This window comes from Serinus canaria, chromosome 13, assembly GCF_022539315.1.
Source record: "Serinus canaria isolate serCan28SL12 chromosome 13, serCan2020, whole genome shotgun sequence".
Classification (NCBI taxonomy): Eukaryota; Metazoa; Chordata; class Aves; order Passeriformes; family Fringillidae; genus Serinus; species Serinus canaria.
Genome location: NC_066327.1, coordinates 4,147,299 through 4,169,304, shown reverse-complemented (window position 1 = coordinate 4,169,304; position 22,006 = coordinate 4,147,299). Strand labels below are relative to the sequence as shown.

The following is a 22,006-nucleotide window of genomic DNA, read 5'->3' as shown; positions in this document are numbered from 1 at the left end:
GCTGGGGAGCCCTGCAGCCCCTGGGACCCCCCCTCTCCTCCTGCCTCTCTGCCCACCTCCCTGCTCTGCACCCTCTGCAGCAGCTCTGGGGGGAAGGAACCAAACAAAAAACCCCTGACAAAAACAACTGAACACAAACAAACAGATAAACAAACCCCAAACAGACAAAACAACCCCCAAACACCCAAAAAAGCCTACAAAACAAAACAGAAAAAAACCCAACCAACAACAACCCCCCCCAAAAAACAAACAAAACCAAAAAAGTACACCCCCCCAAAAATAGGAAAAAAACCCCAAGCAACCACAAAAAAGCCAAAAAAGAAACAAAACAAAAAAAACCCCAAACACACAAAAAAATCCACCAAAATGAAAAAAGAACCCCAAGCAACCACCAAAAAAAAAACCCCAAAAACAAATAAAAAACCAAAAAAAAACCCCAAACACCCAAAAGAACCTACAAAACAAAACAGAAAAAAAACCCCAGCCAACAACAACCCCCCAAAAAACCAAAAAAGCTAAACAAGGCAAAAAAAAAAAAAAAATACACCGCCCCTCCCCCAAAAAAATGGAACAAAACCCAAACCAACCACAAAACAACCCCAAAAAACAAACAAAACAAAGAAACTCCAAACACCCCCAAATAAAAAACCAAAATGAAAAAAGAACCCCAACCAACCACAAAAAAAACCCAACAAACAAACAAAACAAAAAAAACCCGAACACCCCCAAAAAACCCACAAAACAAAATGAAACCAAACAACCAACAACAAAAAAACCCAACAAACAAACAAAAACCAAACACCCAAAAACCCCAGAAAACAAAGCTAAACAAAAAACCAACCAACCAACTACAGAAAAAAAACAAAATGTCAAAAAAAAAAAAAAGAAATCCCCCCAAAAACCAAACCCAAAACAAACAAAACCCCACCAAACTAAAAAAAAAAAAAAAAAAAGGCAACCAAACAAAACCAACCAAACAAATACCAACTTTAAAAAGCCATATAGCAGGATTTATGACCAATTCAATTCAAAAGCTTCATTTAAATCTCCAGGGCTTTTTCCAGCAGAGGCAAATTTTAGGAGATTTGCCCTTTGGCATTCTAAGTTCTAAAACTGGGGTTCACTTGCTTCCCCCACATGTGTTCCAGGACATGCAGGTGTCCTGGCTGATGTGCAGGCTTGGCACAGGGACACAACCCCTCTTCTGTCCCAAAGCACCTGAAAGCTTTTTTTTTAAATTAAAAACTCACTAACAAAGTTAACATGTAATAAAAATAAAAGCACTTCAGTAATTGCTGCCAATGGACAGTGAACCAGTGAATTAGAACATTAATTAGAACTCCAAAAAAATTACTAAGATTTTTTTTGTGTGGGCTCCTGATTCTTCATTGGCTCCTCATCTTTAGGAGAGTAAGCCAGCCACGGGTCTGACAATACCACAGCACATAAAGCACAAAGCCCTGGCAGCTCTGCAAGCTTTGGACATCCCTGGGAGCAGCACCCCAAAGAGTCATTATGGGTCTGCACCAAGAAGTTGCAGAAATGTAAAACAGTCACAAATGAGGCATTGTGTTTCTTTAGGCTGATTCTGGCATGGTATTTTAATAGTCCCCAATGATGTATCCATCCCAAGACATGTTAGATATTAAATTGCCAGTTAAATAATTAATTGTTACTACTGAGCTTCAAGTTTTGCTGTTTAACCCAGGATATCCTAAAATGAAGATTAAACAGTGAAAATGGTCCCTGCATGGATTGATCTGCACTTCTGGGGCACAGCACACACAAAGAGAGCACAGGAGGCACACGTAGCCACAAACATGCTGGGTGAGAACATAATCAGTGATGGACCAAACCTCCAGCAGAAGGGTCCTAAAACACGAAATTTCCACTGATTCTTCACAGTCTCTATCCATTCTGGCCTCTTGCACCATTTCAAAAAGAGGGAATTGCACTGGCTTTAGCCACACACGGCCTTTCAGATGCACTGGAGTTTAACAGGCCACCTTCAAAGGGTGTGAAACAACAATTGCTGTGTTCTTTATTTTATGTCTCTGCTCCTCAGCTTCCTCACTGGCTCATGTAGCTGCAATTCAGCTGCTTCATTAAGTCAGATCACAGAATACAGAGATTTCTCCCTTGAAGGTGACACAGAGTTTTTTGAGGTATGAAAGCCTAGCACAGAATCCCTTACTTTAGACCATATGGTTTCCAGCTAAGTGTTCCTTTATTTTGGCTGGGCTGAAACATTCTTACTGAAGTGTCAAATTGTGACTTTATGCAATGTCTTTTTCAGTCCTCAGAATGCTTTTAACTTTCCTTCAGACTGTGAAAACAATTCTTGCTAGGAAGAATTATATTTCCCAAGCTCTGTACAATGCCACAGGCTGGACACGAATCCAGGTTTTCAGAAGAGGACAAATTGATAGGGATAAAAACAGCAATAAATTTCTAATATCTAAAAGAAACTTAGACTTGTAATTTTTTTCCCCCTGCACTATTTCATATTTCTTCAGAATAAGCTAAGCTAAATAAATCACAGTAAAACTACCCAAAGCAATTTGTTACCTTAAAATAAGTTTGTCAGCCATTGCAACAGACAGTGTTTTATTGCAGATTTCAAATCACCATGAATGACACCCCATAGATCATCACCCAGGAGATGATGGTCTAAATGGGACTGCTATGGCAAAACCTAAGCTGTCTCTTGTCTTGGTGCCCAGGCTGATCTAAGCTTTTAAAGTGTTCCCTAGCTTAATTCAGTGTATGAACAAAACCAAAGGAATTCTCCCTCTGCAATGGCCTAAAACTTATTCATGCAGTTTAACACCCTGAAGGCTTAGACTGTTTTGTCATATCCCATAAAATGTCCCCAGACAGTCTGGATATGGCCTTCCAAACCTGCATTTGTGGGACTTTTACTGAGCCCAGGAATTACATTTATCTCTGATGCTATTAACAATAAGCAAATGCTGATACAACTCTCTCACTGATACCAGACAGATTCTCCTGAGCTGATTAAATGGAAAATTAATTTACTTTAGAAAGTGTGTGAAGTAGTATTGAAACATGAAGCTGTTGCTATTGTCCCCCCTGCTCTGGGCTGTTATTGACCACTCCAGCTCCTGCAGGGGCCCTGCCAACCTTGGAACACAAACACCAGGGACTACAAACAATGTTTCTCAACCTTTCCCTTCAAATTCAGGCAATACCTTCCTTTGCAACCCACCAATTTTGCCCCACTTCTCAATGCAGGGGTTCCATTTGCTCTCATATGAAGGAAATATTGCATGGCCAGACTAATTCTTCTAGCACAACAAGAAGAAAAGGAAAAGCCAGGAAACTCCAGGAAAAAGTCCTTAAATCATAATGATTCCAGTTCCTTATTCTGTAACAACCAGGATAAAAAAGAAGTTATGTGCATCCCCAAATGTTTCTAAGCAGAAATTTCTTGATCCAAGGAAAAATATGAATAGGGAACAAAATCCCTTTGAAAAATGGACATAGAAAAAGTAACTTATTTCTTCCTGCATGTGGGGAATGGAGAAGTCATGAGTACCCCACAGGAAGAAACTTACCTTTTTTTGCTAAATGCAGAGAAAACCCAAGGTAGAAATGGTTGCTTTCAAGTATAATCATTTTGTGTCCTGTTTGACTCCCCCAGGTGAGTTTTTTATTAGAGAAAATATATGGATTTAAAATAAAAACCATGACCTGCTAGCACATGGATCACTTAGCACTTTTAAAAGATTTAAGTTTTAGACGTTTTAGAGGAAACAGCTTCTGTTATAAACATTCCCATGTTTGGAAACTGCAATACACTTTATTTTTTCCTACCATCTCAACACAGGTACAACAGGCAGAGTGCTCTGAGAAGCATTTCTGCCTGGAAACACCAAGCCAAGCTGGGCTCAGGGGAAAGCAGAGCAGAACCCCCTAAATCCAGGCCTGCATTAGGCAGGCAGACTAACAAGGCTGGCTGCCTTCCAGAGGAGCACTCTGGCTCCCAGACCCACAGGGAGCCCTGTGATTGCATGCAAGCAGGGAGCAGAGGGAGGAGCACAGAATGGGGATAAAAACAGAGAAAAAAGCACAAGGATATTAGGTTGTACAGCAGCACTCCATTTTTAATGGAAACCAAGTTGCTTACTCTCATTTGTGCATTAATACTTTCCCCTCCTTTCTTCTGGTTGGAACTCAGCTAGCTGCAAATCCAGCTGCTCTGTGCAGAGAGTGAACCTCGGGGATGTCTCATTAAAGTTTATGCACCAACCCCACCTGAGTGAGGTGCAGGAACAGACAGAGCTGTTCCTTGGATGCAGAGCAGTGCTCCTCCAGGGCACACAGCTGAGACTGAACTTACTGGGGCCTTGGGCACCCACAAGACTGAGCTGCCAAGAGGGAAAACACTGGTAAGCCACTGTCCCACTTCATTCCTGCATCCCTGTGCCCTTTGGCACTGTCACTGGGAGGGAGGCACCTCCAAGGAGTCCTCACCTGGGGAAGCTTTCAGAGAAACCCAGATTCTGCTGGCCATAAAGAAAATCATCCTGCTCCATAAAGGTATCTAAGCTCAGAAACTGAAAGAACTACAGAGAGGAACCTGCCAGGTCTGAGTGACAGGTCATGAAAGATGAGGGAACTAACCATGGCTTGGCAACTAGAGGGAAAACATTTTTAAGACCTACCTGCAATGAACAGCAAGGGCAAAACCTTTCAGAAGAAAGCAAAAACCCAGCTGATAACTGACCCTAGAGGAGGAGGCTGATACTGCCCTAGAAACAAGGCTGCCAAGGAGAGGAGAAACTGTTTTACAGCTTTGTGTGTCTGTGGTGCAGGGAAACTGAGGCAAAGGAAAGACTTGGAGGCAGTTCCCTTGCTACAGCCTTTGCTGTGCTGCATCTCATCCCCCTGCCATAACCTACTGGCAATAACTAAAGCTCTGTTTTACCCACTGGGATATGAGCATATTCAAACATCATTTACTTAAAATACTGCCCTGGATGACAGGGCAGAGACTCCACAGTCATGTCACTTGCTTCTGTCTGCAAGTCAGAACACCACAAACTCCTGCCCAGTTCATATTCTCATTTCCTCCCTGTCCACTCTGATGTGTTTTGTCCCACACTCCTGATGCCCCCTGGGGGTATCTGAATTAACTGTGCTAAAGCTGAATCCATTCTGCCTTGGGCAGTCAAGCCCAGTGGAAATGTCTTGTCCATCCAGCTCCCTCCTAGCCAGGAGGTTTGCCAGGCCCAGGAAGCTGCAGCACTGCAGCATCAGCAGGAGTTTCACACCAGGCCAAAACTGTAGCCTTCAGTAAATGTCACTCTCCTGCTGAATTGTTTCCAGACAGCAGTGAGGGATTTGACCATTTCCACAGCACGCTGAATAAAACCCCTTGAACTATTTAACAAACACCAGCAACACTTAATATTTATTTCTGGCATTCTCCCAGCTGGATTCAGGGCACAAAGAAGGGCCAATCCTTCTGCATTCTGGCTCACAGGTTTACTGCAACATGGAAGCTTAGTACTTAATAACTTTCTGATATTCTTCTAGCCAAAAACTTATGCAGTTTCTCAGAATTACCCAGTATTCAGAAAATAAATTTATGTCAGCTTGTAGAAACAAACTACAGTTTTTAAAAACCAAGTTGTGTTATATGAATATTAATGAGATAATTGTTTCCATACTGTTTTTAAAATTAGCACAGGTAAATATCATTCTAGTTGTGCTTTCCTCTTCTCTCAATGTTCTACCACTCTATTCTAGTTTATCCTCAATATGCAGCTTCTGATTTTGCTCTTTTTACCCATTAAAAGCTCAGCTGTTTTAATAGTGCTGGGGGTACCTAGGCTGAAATACAGCTGCATGTAAATTCACCCTGGTGCTAAATCAGTTTTCTGTGTTCTGTAAAGAGAAACAAATGGCTGTCAAGAGATCCTCCCTTCCTTTTACCTCCTGTATGAAATCATATCTCAGTCCCCCTCCAGCTTATTAAAGCAGTAATTACAGCTAAGGCATACAGACATTTTCGTATGATTAGGTCCTTCCCTAACTAGCTTGAAGAAAAAAAAGACAAACCAAAACCCACTACCACAGAAAAAAAACAACAACAAAAAAAACCCCAAAAAAACAAACAAACAACCAAAAACCCAAACAAACAAAAAAAAAAACCCTAAAAAAAATAAAAAACCCCTACATCACAAAGCCAGAAAACTCCAAAGAGAGTGTCATTTCTTTACTATAGAAGAAAAATCCATTATGGAAATATTTTCCCAACTCTTCCCTGCTTGACAGCCCCAATCCTGCCCAAGGTGAGGTTTTGGTGTGCCATGAGGAGTGTGGGGGCCTGGAGCAGCCTGCAGGTGCACGGGTACAGAAGATTGAACAATGTTTGAAGGGATTTGAAGTGCAGAAGCCAGCAGCCTTATGAGAGACTTGTAGAAAGTCCTTCTTTCTGAACTTCATTTACAAAATTTTTCATTTACAAAAGATCAGATGCTTCACACAAGCTGGCAGTTGCACACAGAAACATATGTTCCCCCAGACAGCACATTATCATTTTTATTCCTCTTACATGCAAGCTCTCCCCAAATGCCCATTCAGTTCTATTTTCTACTTACAATGAAATGAGAGATTTTAAGCCTTTGAATGCATCAGGTGCAATGTCAGTTATTTGATTCTTGCTGATGTCTCTGTGAAAAGAAGGTTTTAAAAAATGTTAGCAAACAGGAATCTAATGAAATATTTTAGCTGTATTGGAAGAACACACTTGATATAAAAACAGAAGTAAATGATCATATTATCTCAGAGAAATGATGAACTATGTAAGGGCAGAGATAGGCAAAACATCAGTCAGTATAAAAAGACACAGCCTCAAGAGAGAGCACCCTTCTTAATTAGGACTTTGATTTTATGGATGTCAGAAAAAGGTTTTTACAAAGAACAACAGTGATGCTGATGAAAGCATCCCAAAGCCATTGCTACTGGAGATGGCACTGCAACCCTCCTGCAGCACAAGGAGCAGCCCATGACAAGGCACAAGGTGTCTGAACACTGCAGTGCAGGCGTGGAAGGGCACCTGGTAACTGCAGAGTGGATCATGCAGGGTGCCCAGCCCCTGATCCAGAGCAGGGAGCTCAGCACTGCTCCTCTGAGCTCTGGGCTCTGATTGCCTAGAAAAAACAAGCAGCACAAAATCCACTCAGCATTGATCTGGTGAAGTTCAGACACTGGAGGAAGCCTTCAAGCAATGGAATGGGAGTTGTGGAGCTCTGGATGCAGCAGCCCTGGGGACCCCCAGCCCCCTGCAGACCCTGTCAGGGAGCCCAGCCAGATCCCACCCCTTGGCTGGGCTGTGAGTGGGACTCACTCAGTACTGCCTGCTGGATTTTTAAAGAAATGTGTGCTCCTGGTTTGGAAAATACTCTTCAATTGGAATCATAACCAGCCAAGAGCACAAGGATAAATACAGACTGTGCCACAGTAACTTTATACCAGGAGCCCAATTTACCACACTTGGCACCCAGGTGCTCAGAGCTGGGTGCCCCATTGTGACTGGCACTGTCACCCAGACTTTCTGCCCATCAGCTCAACCAGGTGCTGAGCTGGGACACAACCTTCAGCCCCCTCCCTGCACTCCCTGAGAGCTGGTATCAGCTTGTATCAGGAGTATCAAATCTCTTCACTGATAGCTGCAGTAGTACAGTATTTAATGTTCATCTTCACTGTTATTTCCAATGGGGCACATGCTATGGATCCAAGGAAACTCTAAATAAAACATCACTTGAATGAGAACTTACTAATCAGAAACTAAAGAGGTTTTCCATTCTCTACATCTTTTAAGCTACAAATTATGTTGGTTAAAATTTTAATGAGGTCCTCAAACTCTTTTCAAATTTAATCATGTAAAGTGGGATTTTTTTTGTTTGGTTTTTTGGTAGCTTTTCTAAGGTTTGATTCTTTTTTAAAGTCCATAAAGAATGGCTCTGCAATCTACTGAGGTTTTCTGCTACAACATCCTGCCTAGCAGGACAGGAGTTGTGGAAAACTTCGGTTTTGCAGCTCAATTCACAGCAGCCAAACTTGTCACCTTGAAAGTAGGAACATTTGTTTTTGTTTTTATACAGGTTTTTGTGAAACTTGTTTAGACTGACTGCTGCCTTTTATCTAGTAAGTCCTGTCTATTTATTGAGGAATATTAAATATTGGGGAATATTAAATATTGAGGAATTGAAATCTGCCAAAACCACGGGAAGAGGCGAGTTTGCTGAACAACAACAAGCAGCATCTGAGAAGGGGGATCTAGCTTTTGATTGAAGTATTTCAGCAGTGTTTTAGTGAGTATCCCAGCATCCCCAGCCTTCCTGTGTCCCATGGCTGGACCCTAAGGGTGTGTGTGAAACGCCACGCTGGGCTCAGCGCTCGCTCACTTCATGCAGCTGCTCTACAATCAGCACCAGAAGATAATTAAACACATTATCTCCTTTTCATTAGAGCCCAAGTTCCACTGCTGTCAGATTAGGAGGTTCCATCTCCTTCTGACCAGACTGAGAGAAAGGGATTCAGTTTTGTCCTGGTGTTTTTGTTCCCTGTGTTTGGCCTGCTTTGGTGAGATTGTCCTATTCTCGCTTTCATTTACATCAGAACAGAGAGAGGCTTTTCTGAGCTGCACAACCAGGACAATTTAGGTGACATAAGGCTCATTTTCTTACTTTAGGCTGGCTCCGAATCACTCAGGGGAAGTGTGCCTCTTCAACTGGAAATGTAATAAAATTATCAGGATTGCACTCAGGCAGGGATGATATCAGTCACCTCACACTCCCTCCCTGCATCTCTGACAGCATGATAGAAATCTCTGAAAAGGTTGCTGCACACACCTTGGAGGGTGGCTGTGCTCAGTCACCAGCTGGGGACATAAATTGGTTTTGACTTTGCACCAGGGGAGCAAGGATACCCTGCAAGTTGCTGAGTAACACATGACTGTATGGCTTAAATGTCTTCACTGTAAAAGGTTTTGAAACAAAACACATTTATTTTTAGATGCAGCCAAATGCAAAACTATTAATAGCATTGGTTGAATACTCTCTTGTTGACTAACATTATTAGAAACAGATTACTTGATTATCTCTAACATATAAAATGGACTGTTCTCATTTGACATGAGTACACAGCAAAATCCGTGCCATCCACGGTTTAGTTTGTAGAAGCTGCTTAAAAATGTCACAACTCCACAGAGCTACTGGCAAGCCTGTGAAATCTCAATGTGTTTTCTGCTAAAATGTGGTAAAATTAGTCTGACAACATGAAATGCCACTACAAGCATCAGAGCTAGAGAGGTGCAACCACAACCTTCAAAGTTATTCCATGTACTTGGCTCTTACTCTTGCTCTGCAAACTTGTTCGTTAAAAACCTCACAAGAGCAGAGACAGGAAATTCTGATTAAACCAAGACAAAATGGGTTTCAGCTCCTTTACTAAACCTAATCACCAAATTAACTCTCCTATCCTGGAAGCTGTTGAAGAGATAATTCTGAACAGCAAAATGCAGCTCTATGCAAGTATAGCACTTGAATTAATATACATTTTTTGCTGTCATCTTGACCTAATAATATCGAGTCATATCAAGATTATGTTGGACAAGTGGATCTAATTTAATAATTAATCTCAGTTATCCAATTAGCTAAGGAAAGGAAACTTCATTATCTTGCAGGAAATACTCAGTAAAGAATCAAAATACCGAGAGTACAGAGTTGCAAATGAGGACTATTATCACTGACATTCTTGCATATTTTTTCACCAGAAGGAGAAAAATACAATACAATTTACAGGGTTATGCTAAAGCCCTGAATGATATAAAATATTACTATAGTAGTTAATGGTAACAATAACAACAATTATATTAATGTTTTGCATTTGTACCCCCAGTAGGGCATCCATTGATTAAATTGAAAATCTTCCTGCTATGGCATTGTTCACTGAAATCAAAGTGACAGAAATGAAGAAAGGCTAACAAAACTTCAGTGATACTGAACTCATCCTCCCTGTAAAGGATAAGGATGGATGATTCTTTTGTTTGAGAATGTAATCTTCACCAAAGTATATTTTTGTGTTAACAGGACTGGGAATCTTGAAAAGATGGTATCAATAACCTCTTTAAGTACTGAAACAAATAACCTCAATAAAACCATGTGTAACAGAACTGTTGCTCAATCCAGGGCCTCCCTGTCCAGCAGGAACTAAACTTTAACAAGGAGACAGGTGGATAAACAAATGGCAAAACATCAGGTTTGTTATGGGACATTCTGCAGCCCAATACCTGTCCCAAGCTCTCCCACAAGATCCTGTCACTCTAAGCTTTGGCACAGATCATCTGGCACAGTAACTTATCATTTCATTATGAGCTCAGATCTCAATGAGTCTGCCAATTACACCCCAAAAAGCTGTTAGCACCACTTGCTAATGGAATTCTGCTGCAGAATTTTAGCATTAATAATTTCACATAGCAAGTGCTATGTTGGATAGGGCAGCTATCTACATTAAAGAGTATTTTTTTGTCAACTCCCATAAAACTACACTTCACCCATCAATGAAAGATGAAAAGACAGTAAAACATCACAAAAATCTAAAATTAGTCATACCTTAGAAAGAACTACACAGTGGTTTTAATAATAAAAAAGTTACAATTTAGGTCACTGAAAAGGGATCCATCATCATTCACTGAAATTACCATCTTACTATCCAGTACGGAACTTCTTTAAAAATACATACAGCTATATTGGAAGGGAGACAGAAGAATAGAGACCATCTAAGACTGATGATTTGACCTGTTAAATATTCAGATCCATATTTACAGCTCTTCAGCACTAGGAACTTGCTAAGCTGGGACTGGAGAACACAGCAATTTTGCCCTTAAATCAATGGCATGGTGCAAGCTGACTCCAGTTTCCCAAAGCTATCTGATAATCCAGTGCCTGCTCTGAAATGAGCTGACAGTGTCTTAATTCCAGCACTGCTCACATCAGAGGAGAGCTGCAAGGGCACTTTTTCAGCAGCATTAGCACTCATCTAGAAAGGCTGAACGACTTCTGGAAGTTACTGCTCCAGGGGCAGCAGCAGAATCTCCATTCTGTGGGGAAGCTGGGAGAAGTTGCTTTACCAGGATTTGTATCATCGTGGAACTGTCACATCATCTTTGCCATGTCAGTCAGAAATGAAATAAAACCCTGACTGGGGGAATGCCCCCTGTTATCTGCATGACAGCTCTGCTACACACCAGGATTATTCTTTTTTTAATCCACAGAGAAAACAAAAGGAGAAATAAAAGGAAGAATTATCTGGGTATCTACTGGTGATGAAGTGACAGAGACAACAAGCTGCAGCAGGTTTCTTAGTTTTCCTGTAAACAGTCAGAGCATTTCAACATCAGCACATCAGAGGCACTGCAAAGAACTCCTCCCTGCCCACAAGAAGGGGCTCCTGCTCTAACTGGGGTCACCACCCCCACGTGCTGCAAACAGAGGGGAAACGGATGAGAAGAGAAACGGAACTCCAGATCTGTTCTGGGGAAGCAGATTTGAAGTCTGAGCAGACTAACAACTAATTAAATCACTTCGTTTATAATAGGAAGTGAAATTAAGCATTATTAAGGATTTCATGCACTGCTAGGCATCCTGAACCAAATTCCATTGTTGCTTACACTCTGAAGAGATGATTTGTGCAATCCCCAGTGATTCCAACACAGAATTGCCAATATGTTTCTAAAATGAAGATACTGAACTTGAAGCTAGAAGATTCATGATTGCTCTTGCATGTTGGTCTTATTAAAACTTACATTCTCTTCAGCTTCTTGTACTGGGTGAAAGCTCCAGGGGGAATGATTTTGATGAGGTTTTGTTCCAAACGTCTGAAAACAAACAAAGCAATATACATGTTAACTACACAGCTACAGGAGAGGAATCACATGAATTATGGCAGCACATTTTATGTAAATATAAAGCAATTTTACAGGGTCTTATGCAGAACAAGTTTTTATTTTGAAGTCCACTAAATAGAGAAAATATTGAGAAAATGACATAGAAAATTAAAATATCTCTCTGATTGCTAAATTGGACTAGAAGAAATGTCACAAGCTAAGGAAACTGGAGTTTTTAGGCTCATGAAATTAATAAATAATAAATAATAGTAGGCATATTTTAAAGTTAAGATAGACAATAGAAAATACAGATGCTTTCCTTGACTAGCTGTTGACAATAGAATGTGGCTGTTTAAACAGACAGCTAGCCTAGGCTGTGGCAGTTCAGTAAACAGAGTAATAACACAATCAGGCCAGTTCAGGAGCAACAGCCTGGGAACATGCTAGAAACCAAAGTGAATTCACTGCAAGACAAATTCATATTTTTAAGAGGGTGGGGAGCACTTTATGTTATAGGGGTAAAAAAGGAGAACTGCATCTCCCTATTCCAGCTACCAAATACTTAAATTTTTCTAAAATATTGTCTAAAATACATAAAAAGTCTGCTGTTTTTATTTCTAGTATTTGACTTGAAAGAAGTATTCTTTATGAAGTACCATAAATGCATGTATCACTACCATAAAATGTAAGCAGCTTTAAGACATCGCCTACAGCAACCACTGAGATAAATTTCTGTTCCTTCCCCATAGTACTTTCAAGTATTTGTCAGCAAGTTTCCTGAGTTCCTGCTAAAAGGAATGGCTTCTCCTCAGATGAACTTTAAATAATCATCTCCATTAGAAAGGTGAAAGTGAATCCTCAAACAACAAATTCCACTGACCATGGTAGCAAAGTTTCTACTGAGCTGGGACTGAGACCAAAATGTGGTTTCACCTTGCTCTTATTTATTATTGAAATCTTGTGTCTTTTTTTTTCCCCTGAAGTCTTAAAAAGCAACAGTTTAAATAGTAAAAAATCTGTGGTTGAAAACGGCTTAGAATTGAAATCCAAAAACATATTGGGATGATGGAATGAGGCACTCCAGTCATTTCAAGTTGTTGCAGCAATGCAGATGGGAGAAAAAAACCTCCAAAACTTTAAAATCAGGAATGACAATAAAGTGAAATGGGAGAAGTAAATCAAGGTTTGCACAGTACTAGGGGATCGTAGAGAGAAAATGTGTAAGCTCTCTATCCCTCTGGTGATCTGTGCTTTCATAAGCAAAAGAAAAGAATCCCCTCGAAAATAAGACAATTTGCCAGCTCGTTTGTACTCTAAGAAGCTATTTAAGCACAAATATTTTGATATTTGCACAGTCAGCTTGTAGAGCCAATGTGCTCGCCCTCTTTTGTATCTGTAGCCATCCATGTCTTTTTAAAGGTTGTGATCAGAGTTAATTCTATTCCTTGTTTTGTGCTTTGAATTAGTGTCTGAGATTTCCCTTCCAGTTGGTCTAAATATAACACATTTCATTTCTGGCAAGTCCACAGTGAAATGCAAATTGCTGCGAGCTCCAGCACGCCACTATTGTTGGGTGTTTGTCACCAGAATTAGCAGCACACACTCTTCCCATAAAGGCTTTTTGTCAGCCTGCCAGCCGGGTGTTCAACTCCTCCCAAGTGTTTCTGTGCAGGCACTTCTAGGAACAAAAGAGGGTCATGCCTGCCCGATTTCCTGGCCCTGGGGATGGAAACTGGGGGCTCAGCCATCCTGCACACCAGGCAGCATGCAGTCCTTACAGAGAAACCCAAACCCAGGGATGGGGGGAAACGTGAAGCTCTTCACAAGCAAAATTCCCAGGCAATTTTAGTGACTCGAGGTTGGAAATATACACAGAGGGTGAAAAAAAATATCCAAAATTGGAATAGCCAGCCACAGGTCCCAAGTAATGAAAAAATGAAATTAAAAAAGAAAATAAAAATGAATTTCTCGGAAAAGTGGAGAGGAAGACAGAAACAGGAGTAATTTGAGAGTTGCATTCTGAAGCTACCTAATGAACTCTTCACCCTTTCCTACAAAATCTGGAGCAGATGGCCTGTACAGAAATAGATGGACCAGGCTCCTGTCATCTGCTGCTCTATTTCCACCACAGCACCTGACATTGTTTTATTCCACGAAGCCCTCTGCAAACGAAGGACTAAAGAATGCTCATGACACGTTCTGCTCAGTGCAGATGGGACCAGAGGAGCACCAGGGGCCCTCATCAGGGTGTGGGGGCAAGTGGGCTCCAGCCTGGGCACAAACCAAACCCAGGGCTGCATTAAGCAAGCCTGTGCTTTAACAGAATGAAGTACTAACCTGACTTCTGTTTACTTTTTACATAAATGCAGGTTATAGAATGGCAGACCTAGCCTGAAAAACACAGTGCAGTTTCACAAGTAAAATAACAGAAAATACCTTGTTTGTTTTATTATTTTACTCTTTCACCTCGCTTAGCCCACACATGACAATTAAAAATCTCAAGGAACTCTAGGTTCTCCCAGGAGGGGGAAATTTCAGGGAGATGAAGGCCTAATGAGAAACCATACAATGGGAAACTGCTAGAGATGCCATCTTTGAAGTAAAGTGAAAAGCTGTATTCTTACCTAATATTGGCCCTTTTTCCTCCAAAAAGCGGGAAATTGTAAATTTTACAGCCACATTTTATTTCAGAGAAGAATACCTAGGTTACCTAGAACATGACCTGTGGTTTTTATGGCACGTCCCTATACTGTGGAGTGCTGTCATACACCCTAAAACCATCTATGCTAGCATCTGGGAGTTCATTTTTTGGGGGGTATTACCAGAATATACTATAAAATAATTTTACAATACATTTGAGAAATCTGTACAAAACAAACAGTCCTAAAAGTCTAAATTTTGATCATTTCAACTACCTCCCCTCCCATTAAAGGTTTCTTACAGCTCAATACAATTTTTCTTGATTCTCCTGTGGCATTTCATACTCAGCTCTGTTTAAGAGACTTGCCAAGGAGAATTCCCAAAACTGATAAAGTGAATTGGCCCTGTTCAAACTCCCAGAGGTTTTTGCTGCTCCCCTGTCTCCCCTGTGGCTGTCCCTGCTGCCAGCTGAGTGCTGAGATGAACTGAAGCACATCTCCCCCCTCCCCACACACAGCAATGCTCTGGCTGCCTCTCCCAGCTTTATTTTAGAGGCTTTGACAACAACATCAAAGGACAGGAACAATTTCCTTTCTCTTCTCTAATATATCATCAGAGATTGCAAAGTATGAGGGCCCACTGGATTCAGATCCATTTTTTCTTGTAATAACATGATGCTAGACAGGATAAAGTCCTCCTTCTAACTTTTTTTTAAAATGACTTTGCAGCAACGAGAGCAAAAAGTAAACATATCAGAGAAAAAAACAGAGCAAAACAAACCCGGGGAAACCATGCAGTTAAAGATGAAAAACTCTCCCAGGGTAAAGAACAAGCACTCAAATTCCCATGCTAATCCATCTCAAAGTTCACTGAGGTGCAAATCCTTTCATCACCTCCTCCTGTGGCGCCTGCATTGCTCACGCCCAGGATGGCAAAACACAAAAGGATAAAAAACTCTGCCTCAGAGGGACTCAGCAGAGCCAGCTCACACTCAGGAGTGATGAAGCCATTCGTCTTGAAGAGTGATTCCCCCTGCAGAGCTGGGGAGACAGACGTATTAATTTGGGCTTTAACTATCTCCCTTTCATTGAGGGAAAGAAAGAATTTGTTATTTGGGTCTCTAATGGAGCAGTTTGCTAGCAATTTTCCCATTTCAAACACTGTCTCAGCTGCTAATGTGCAATGTTTTGTCAAGCTTACCTACCCATAACATAGACAAATCACTACCTTGGAGAAAAAGAGAGGGAGGGAAGCATCAGCACTGATAATTCTCAGCTGTCAGATGAATGGAGCCCACAAATGAGACAGCCACGTTCTGTTAGCAGTGCCAGGAGCTGTGTCACCAAGGTCCCTGGGCATGGGGAGGCACTGGGGCCCTGCTGGGACACAGAGGGGATGAGCCAGATTGTTCCCTGGGCTCTGCTGGGCTGGCATGGCTCGGGCTGCCAGGACCAAACAGCCCCGAGCCAAAGCCACCTCAGAAAGCTGTGGCACCTGGCAGGACACACAGCCTGTGTGAAGGGTGCTGGGAAAGGCAAAATCCTTGTTTTCCTCCTCCCTGTAAGCAGGGATTGCCAGGGAACTGGGTGGGGAAGGAAGGATCATTCACATCCACCATGGTGACAGAAGCCAGGGATGGGGAGAACAGTTTGGATTAGGAAGGAGGAAATTTCTAGGGAACACAATAATCCATCCAGGGACTGAAACAACTGGATTGTAAAAATCTACTTGGATCATTATTCCAACATTTATCTCACAGTTTAGCTCTCATATATTATCATGCATTTTGGTCTCTGATGAAGAAAAGTCCACAGGTGTGTCTTCAGTATTCAAGGTGAATAAATAGTAAATAAATCACCATCACACATGGTCTTCTTCCTACAGCTATGATCCCTGCTCTGACACCTTTCTGTGCCTCTTCCTCTGAATCACAGTCTTTACTCCTAGCAGGCACAGCAGGTTTGGGAAGCTGCACTGAAGGATTTACCCAGGACAGCCCTGGATGGGAGAGGAGGGAGGAATCCTGCCCTGCAGCCAGTCAGGACCTGCAGCTCATCCAGCAGCACAGCCTGAAAGAGCCACAGTGCAAGGCCAGAACCTGCAGTGCTCATGGCCTGATATCCCAGGGAACAGCTTTTTGTGTCTCTCACCCCTCAGTCCCCAGGGGCAAAACAAAGTGCTTTGGGATGGCAGGACATGGAGCATTTTAGATTTTGTTTGAACAGTTAAAGCCTTCACCCTCCACCCCAGCCAGACTCTAAAAATCCCCTAAACAATTTGGGTCCTCCAAGACTTTGATCCTGCTGCCTTTCATCACAGCACCTGAATGACTCCCAAATAAAATTAATAATACACATTATAAATGCCTCTTATGGAGTCTGCTTCAGGAAATGGAGAGCTGAGAGCCACTAAAGCATCCACCTGTATTAATAAAGGTGACAACTTGGAGTTCCCCTTCATATTCCCTTTGCTGCTGATTTTCAGGTCTAGCTGTCGAGCTCCTGCTGTAGTTTCAGACAGAACTGCTTCCTAACAACTCACCCGAGGGCAGAACTTCAAGAGACAAAATCCTATCAACAGTGAAGTGACTTGTCAACATAAATCTGCCTAGGAAGCTACACAGATAATTCTGCTCACCAAAAGACATCTTTCAGAATAAAAACAGATGTTTTGATATGTTCCCTGATACCATGGTGTTATGCTAAAAGCAGTGCTAGTGACACTGGATCTTCTGACACACTGCAGTGAGTTTAGTTTCAGCTGTGTAGCTGAGCAGTTGCAGTTTCAGCTGGTAACCACTGAATTTGTGATGGCAGCCACGTTAGAAATCCATCCCCTCTGCTGCAGCACGTTAATTTTGCATTAAATATAGCACAGACAACCAAGAAACACCAGAGAAGTCCACAGACTGGTATTTCACAAAGCATCTTTTGACAAAACACCGATGTCTCTCTAACCACACTGACACCAGAATGAAGCATTGTTCTGCCAAACCTCAAACTTTCTCCATCTACCACTGTGACACTCCACATTTGTGGTGGGAAATTTTGGCCTTCCTCATCACTTTCCACTGCACTGTCCCTGCCAGTCTAATCCATGTTTTTTCCTTCCTTTATCCCTGGCTGAGGGTGCAGGCTCCCCCTGAGCTCCCTCCCACGCCTGCAGGAATGCTGCTGGGCTGTGCCCAGAGGTAAAATCCAGGTGAGCTCCCCTGAGCCATCACCTGTGAGGGTGTTCAGGGCTCATCAGAGGCTGCTTTGGGGGTACAATACAAAACAATGCCTCCCTGCTCTGAGCCACAGGTAACTTCCCATCTCAGCTGACTTCATTGGGGCACGTGGGCTCAGGAGCAATTTCACCTCTGTGCAGGACAGTGGCTGGGAACACAAATGCAGGATGAGAGTCCTTAGGCTGGAGAGATTGGGTACTTTCCAGGTCCTGCTGGCAATTCCATCCCTCATTCAAGCAGCACATGAGTTCAGGGCTGGTGTTCCTGAGATGGGCTCAGGGCTGGTGTTCCTGAGATGGGTTCAGGGTTGGTGTTTCTGAGATGGGCTCAGGGTTGGTGTTTCTGAGATGGGTTCAGTGCTGGTGTTCCTGGATGGGTTAAGGGTTGGTGTTTCTGAGATGGGTTCAGGGTTGGTGTTCCTGAGATGGGTTCAGGGTTGGTGTTTCTGAGATGGGCTCAGGGTTGGTGTTTCTGAGATGGGTTCAGGGTTGGTGTTCCTGAGATGGGTTCAGGGTTGGTGCTCCTGAGATGGGTTCAGGGTGTTTCGAGATGGGTCAGGTTGGTGTTCCTGAGATGGGCTCAGTGCTGGTGCTTCTGAGATGGGTTCAGTGCTGGTGTTCCTGGATGGGTTAAGGGTTGGTGTTTCAGAGATGGGCTCAGGGTTGGTGCTCCTGAGATGGGCTCAGGGTTGGTGCTTCTGAGATGGGTTCAGGGCTGGTGTTCCTGAGATGGGCTCAGGGTTGGTGTTTCAGAGATGGGCTCAGGGCTGGTGTTCCTGAGATGGGTTCAGGGTTGGTGTTCCTGAGATGGGTTCAGGGTTGGTGTTTCTGAGATGGGCTCAGGGTTGGTGTTTCTGAGATGGGTTCAGGGTTGGTGTTCCTGAGATGGGTTCAGGGTTGGTGTTTCTGAGATGGGCTCAGGGCTGGTGTTCCTGAGATGGGTTCAGGGCTGGTGTTTCTGAGATGGGCTAAGGGTTGGTGTTTCTGAGATGGGCTCAGGGCTGGTGTTCCTGAGATGGGCTCATGGTTGTTGTTCCTGAGATGGGTTCAGGGTTGGTGTTTCTGAGATGGGCTCAGTGCTGGTGCTCCTGAGATGGGCTCAGGGTTGGTGTTTCTGAGATGCTGTGGGGCAGTGACCAGCAGGGATGTGGATCCCACCCCCTGGCACCCAGGGACTCCAGCTCAGACCCAGGATCTGGGTCCAGAAGGCTCCAAAGAGACAATCCCCAGGGTGCTGCACAGAGCTCTGAATTCACCTCCAGCCCAGCATCTGCTCTGAGCCCCACTCACACCTCTGCTGAGCACTTTTCACTGGTGCTTTTTTAGATTTTTTTTTAGGGGGGTTTGTTTTGAGCTTGGTTTTATTTGTTCTGAAGGGGACAGAGTTTCTCTAGCACCTGTGTGAAAGCAATCATTCACCAGTGGTGGAACCTGACAAATACAAACCTGCAGGATAGTTTTAACAAGCCAGACCCAGAATATTTGCTTCTCTGAGAAGCTCTGTGGGGTCCCAGAAAGACCAACCCCTAAACACATCACACTGCTGTTCAATTTCTGCTTGAGGAGGTCAATCCTGACCACCTTCTTTTGACTCCCAATTATTTCAAGAAACTTCCAGCCCTGATCACTTCCCACGTTTTCTCACAACACTGTTACTAGCTCAGGGATCTCAGAATTTCAAGCTGATTTGCATTTTATTTGTCAAGTTGTAGCACAAATTTATTCTTTTAGTAAAAATGGAAGTAAGCTGACAAAAAAAAACCCCAAAAAGTTATTTTTTAATCTCTAATCTAACTTGTTGTTAGGAGCTGTGTACATTCTGTGCATCTGTTTTTGGTGCACATTTACAATACTGACAAGGAAAAGGCAGAACACCAGAAATTAGCAGGAAAATTAAGTAGCTTTTTGGTAGTTGAAATTCTGCCACCTGTAATATCTTCTCAACAGATTCTGTTATTTGACAATAGACATTCCTCAAATCCTTTCTTATTTTCACAGTCTTTCAAGCAAAATAAACAGAACATGTGTTAGCCAAAAGACAATTAGTATTTCATCCAGTAAAAAAACTGATTAGTGTATTTTATGTCAAAGTTGAGATTTTATGCTCTCTATTTTATTTTCTGTAATTGCTTTTCCTCTTCATATTCAGCTTTAAGAATGTGTACACTCATTATATATTGCAATCTCTTTATTTTGCTTGGCAACACAGGAGCTTTGCAGTGAAATTAGTATTAGATAAAATATATATGTAATTTGGTTATCCCATTCATTTTTATTAGGAATTATTAATTTGTGTTTATACTGGACTGAAGTGATTTCTCTGGGAAAAAGAGACTAGACATGCAGACAGAACCCCCAAAAATTCTAAACCAAACTAAAAACTAAAACAATCTCAAACCCACAAACCTTTTAAGTTTAATCCTACACACCTTGCTTGAGTAAATTAACCTGTACATAACTTTTTTTCTGAAAGAAATCTCTCAATTATAAAAAGCAGTGAAGAAGGTAAAAATTGATATGGCTGAAATGAAAATTACCACGTGTATGAAATCTAGAAATTTATCAAAACAAACCCACCTTGCTGTGCCTGCAGGTGACATTAGGTACACAACTTCAGAAATAAAAGTAAAGATGTAAGAAATAAATCTGCCTTGATCTTGCAGCAGAAACTCCCTGATGTTGCTGCTTGTTTCTAAAACTGTGAAATGCAGCTTTCTGTTTTCCTTAATTTGTCTCAGCACAGAAATCACCCTTATTCTTATGATTTTCCTCTTATTTATTTTCTTCACTGACTATCAATCTAAAATATTTATTATTTCTTTATTATTTTTGTGTTTTGAACTCAACAAAAAATTTTCTACATATTTTTGGCCCGACAAAATAAACTTCTGTGGAATGCAAGACTCAGTTTGCCTGGTGAGATCCAGAAAAAAGCACTCAGGTTAGACATGAGAAGCTGTCCAGAGCCAATTTACAGCAGTGAATGAAAATCATATTATATGATTCAACTACAGGAGCCAACCTGATTCCCCAGGCAGAGAACTTGCCACCAGAGGCAATTGTGGAGCATTTACTGCAGGCTCAAAAATACTCTGCTGGCTTCAGCTGCAGTATTTACTGGAAGCCTGGGAAAATTATTATCCTTTTCTTTCAGGAGGAAGAACAATGTTAAATTGAAAACTGTCATTCCTTTTTCCATGAAGTTTATAGTTCCTACACATTTATATTCTTGATAAGAGGAAAACTTCTTGCCTTTATGAAACTGAGAACTTCAAAGCCAGTTGTGAATAAACATGAAAATGCTGTCATGTAGTTAATTTATAATTTATATAACAAAAATATTCCTATTACAATGAATAGTTACCAGTGCTCAATCTTTCTATAATAGCTCTTCTGACTTTATTTTAGTTGGAGGAAAATTAATTTTGAATATACTAGTAACTTAAAACACCTAGAAATTGTTCATCACCCTCTTCAAATCACAAAAGCTTCCTAAAATTCCCAGCTAAGTCCTGGCTGGTCTGAAATGCACATTCCTGCAGGTACTGAAGAACAGAGAAGGGAATTTCTTCCAGAGCCAGCTCCTGAAACAGCAAATACAGCAAACCTGTCTGCCTCCAGGTCTGCAGCACTGCCCAGCACAGTGGCACCCTCATGGTATTACATTTGTCAGGAAACCATCCATTAAAGGTAGAACAAGTAGAACATTGCATTACAAAGTGATCATCTTGCAGAAAATTAGGTTTGTGCTCATTTTGCCAGAACCAGGAGAAAACCAACATTTCACTTCTCCTGTGAATTTTTCTTAAGAGTAGAAATTCTGCACCGAAATCATCTACTACTTATACCTACAAAAACATCAGCCACCAATTCAGCTACCAAAAGTGAAAATGCTAAACTGAACCCACGTAGAGCAAGTGACTAAAACTAACCTTAGGCCAAGCCTAGGTGCTGGTGGAAGGGCTGCCATCCCCACCTGCTCAGCTGCCAGAGGAAGCTGTGGTTATTATCTCAGCAGAGATGGTGCCTAAACTGCACTTTTCCTTCAGAGACTGGCAGCCTCTTTACTGTCTGGAGCAACTGCATCAGCATTTAAACAAATGGTTTGTGATTGTTTCTGACTCAGGTACATCCTACCAGCTCCTTCAATTCTATTTCTCCTAATCTCACCAGGCACAAAACATGGTACAGGTTAAGTGACAGTGGTGAAGCAAACCT

At 41.9% G+C, this 22,006-nt stretch overlaps 1 protein-coding gene across 4 annotated transcripts in view; it reads right to left on the bottom strand.

Annotated features, from left to right (window-relative positions):
* SLIT3 (slit guidance ligand 3) overlaps positions 1 to 22,006 on the bottom strand; it is a 526,251-nt gene that overhangs the window by 149,463 nt on the left and 354,782 nt on the right. For all 4 annotated transcript variants that reach the window (XM_030229266.2, XM_050979618.1, XM_050979619.1 and 1 more), the window contains 2 exons: positions 11,840 to 11,911; positions 6,630 to 6,701 (listed from right to left, as the gene is read on the bottom strand). In XM_030229266.2, coding sequence (XP_030085126.1) covers positions 6,630 to 6,701; positions 11,840 to 11,911 — 144 coding nt within the window. The remainder of the gene's footprint in view (positions 1 to 6,629; positions 6,702 to 11,839; positions 11,912 to 22,006) is intronic.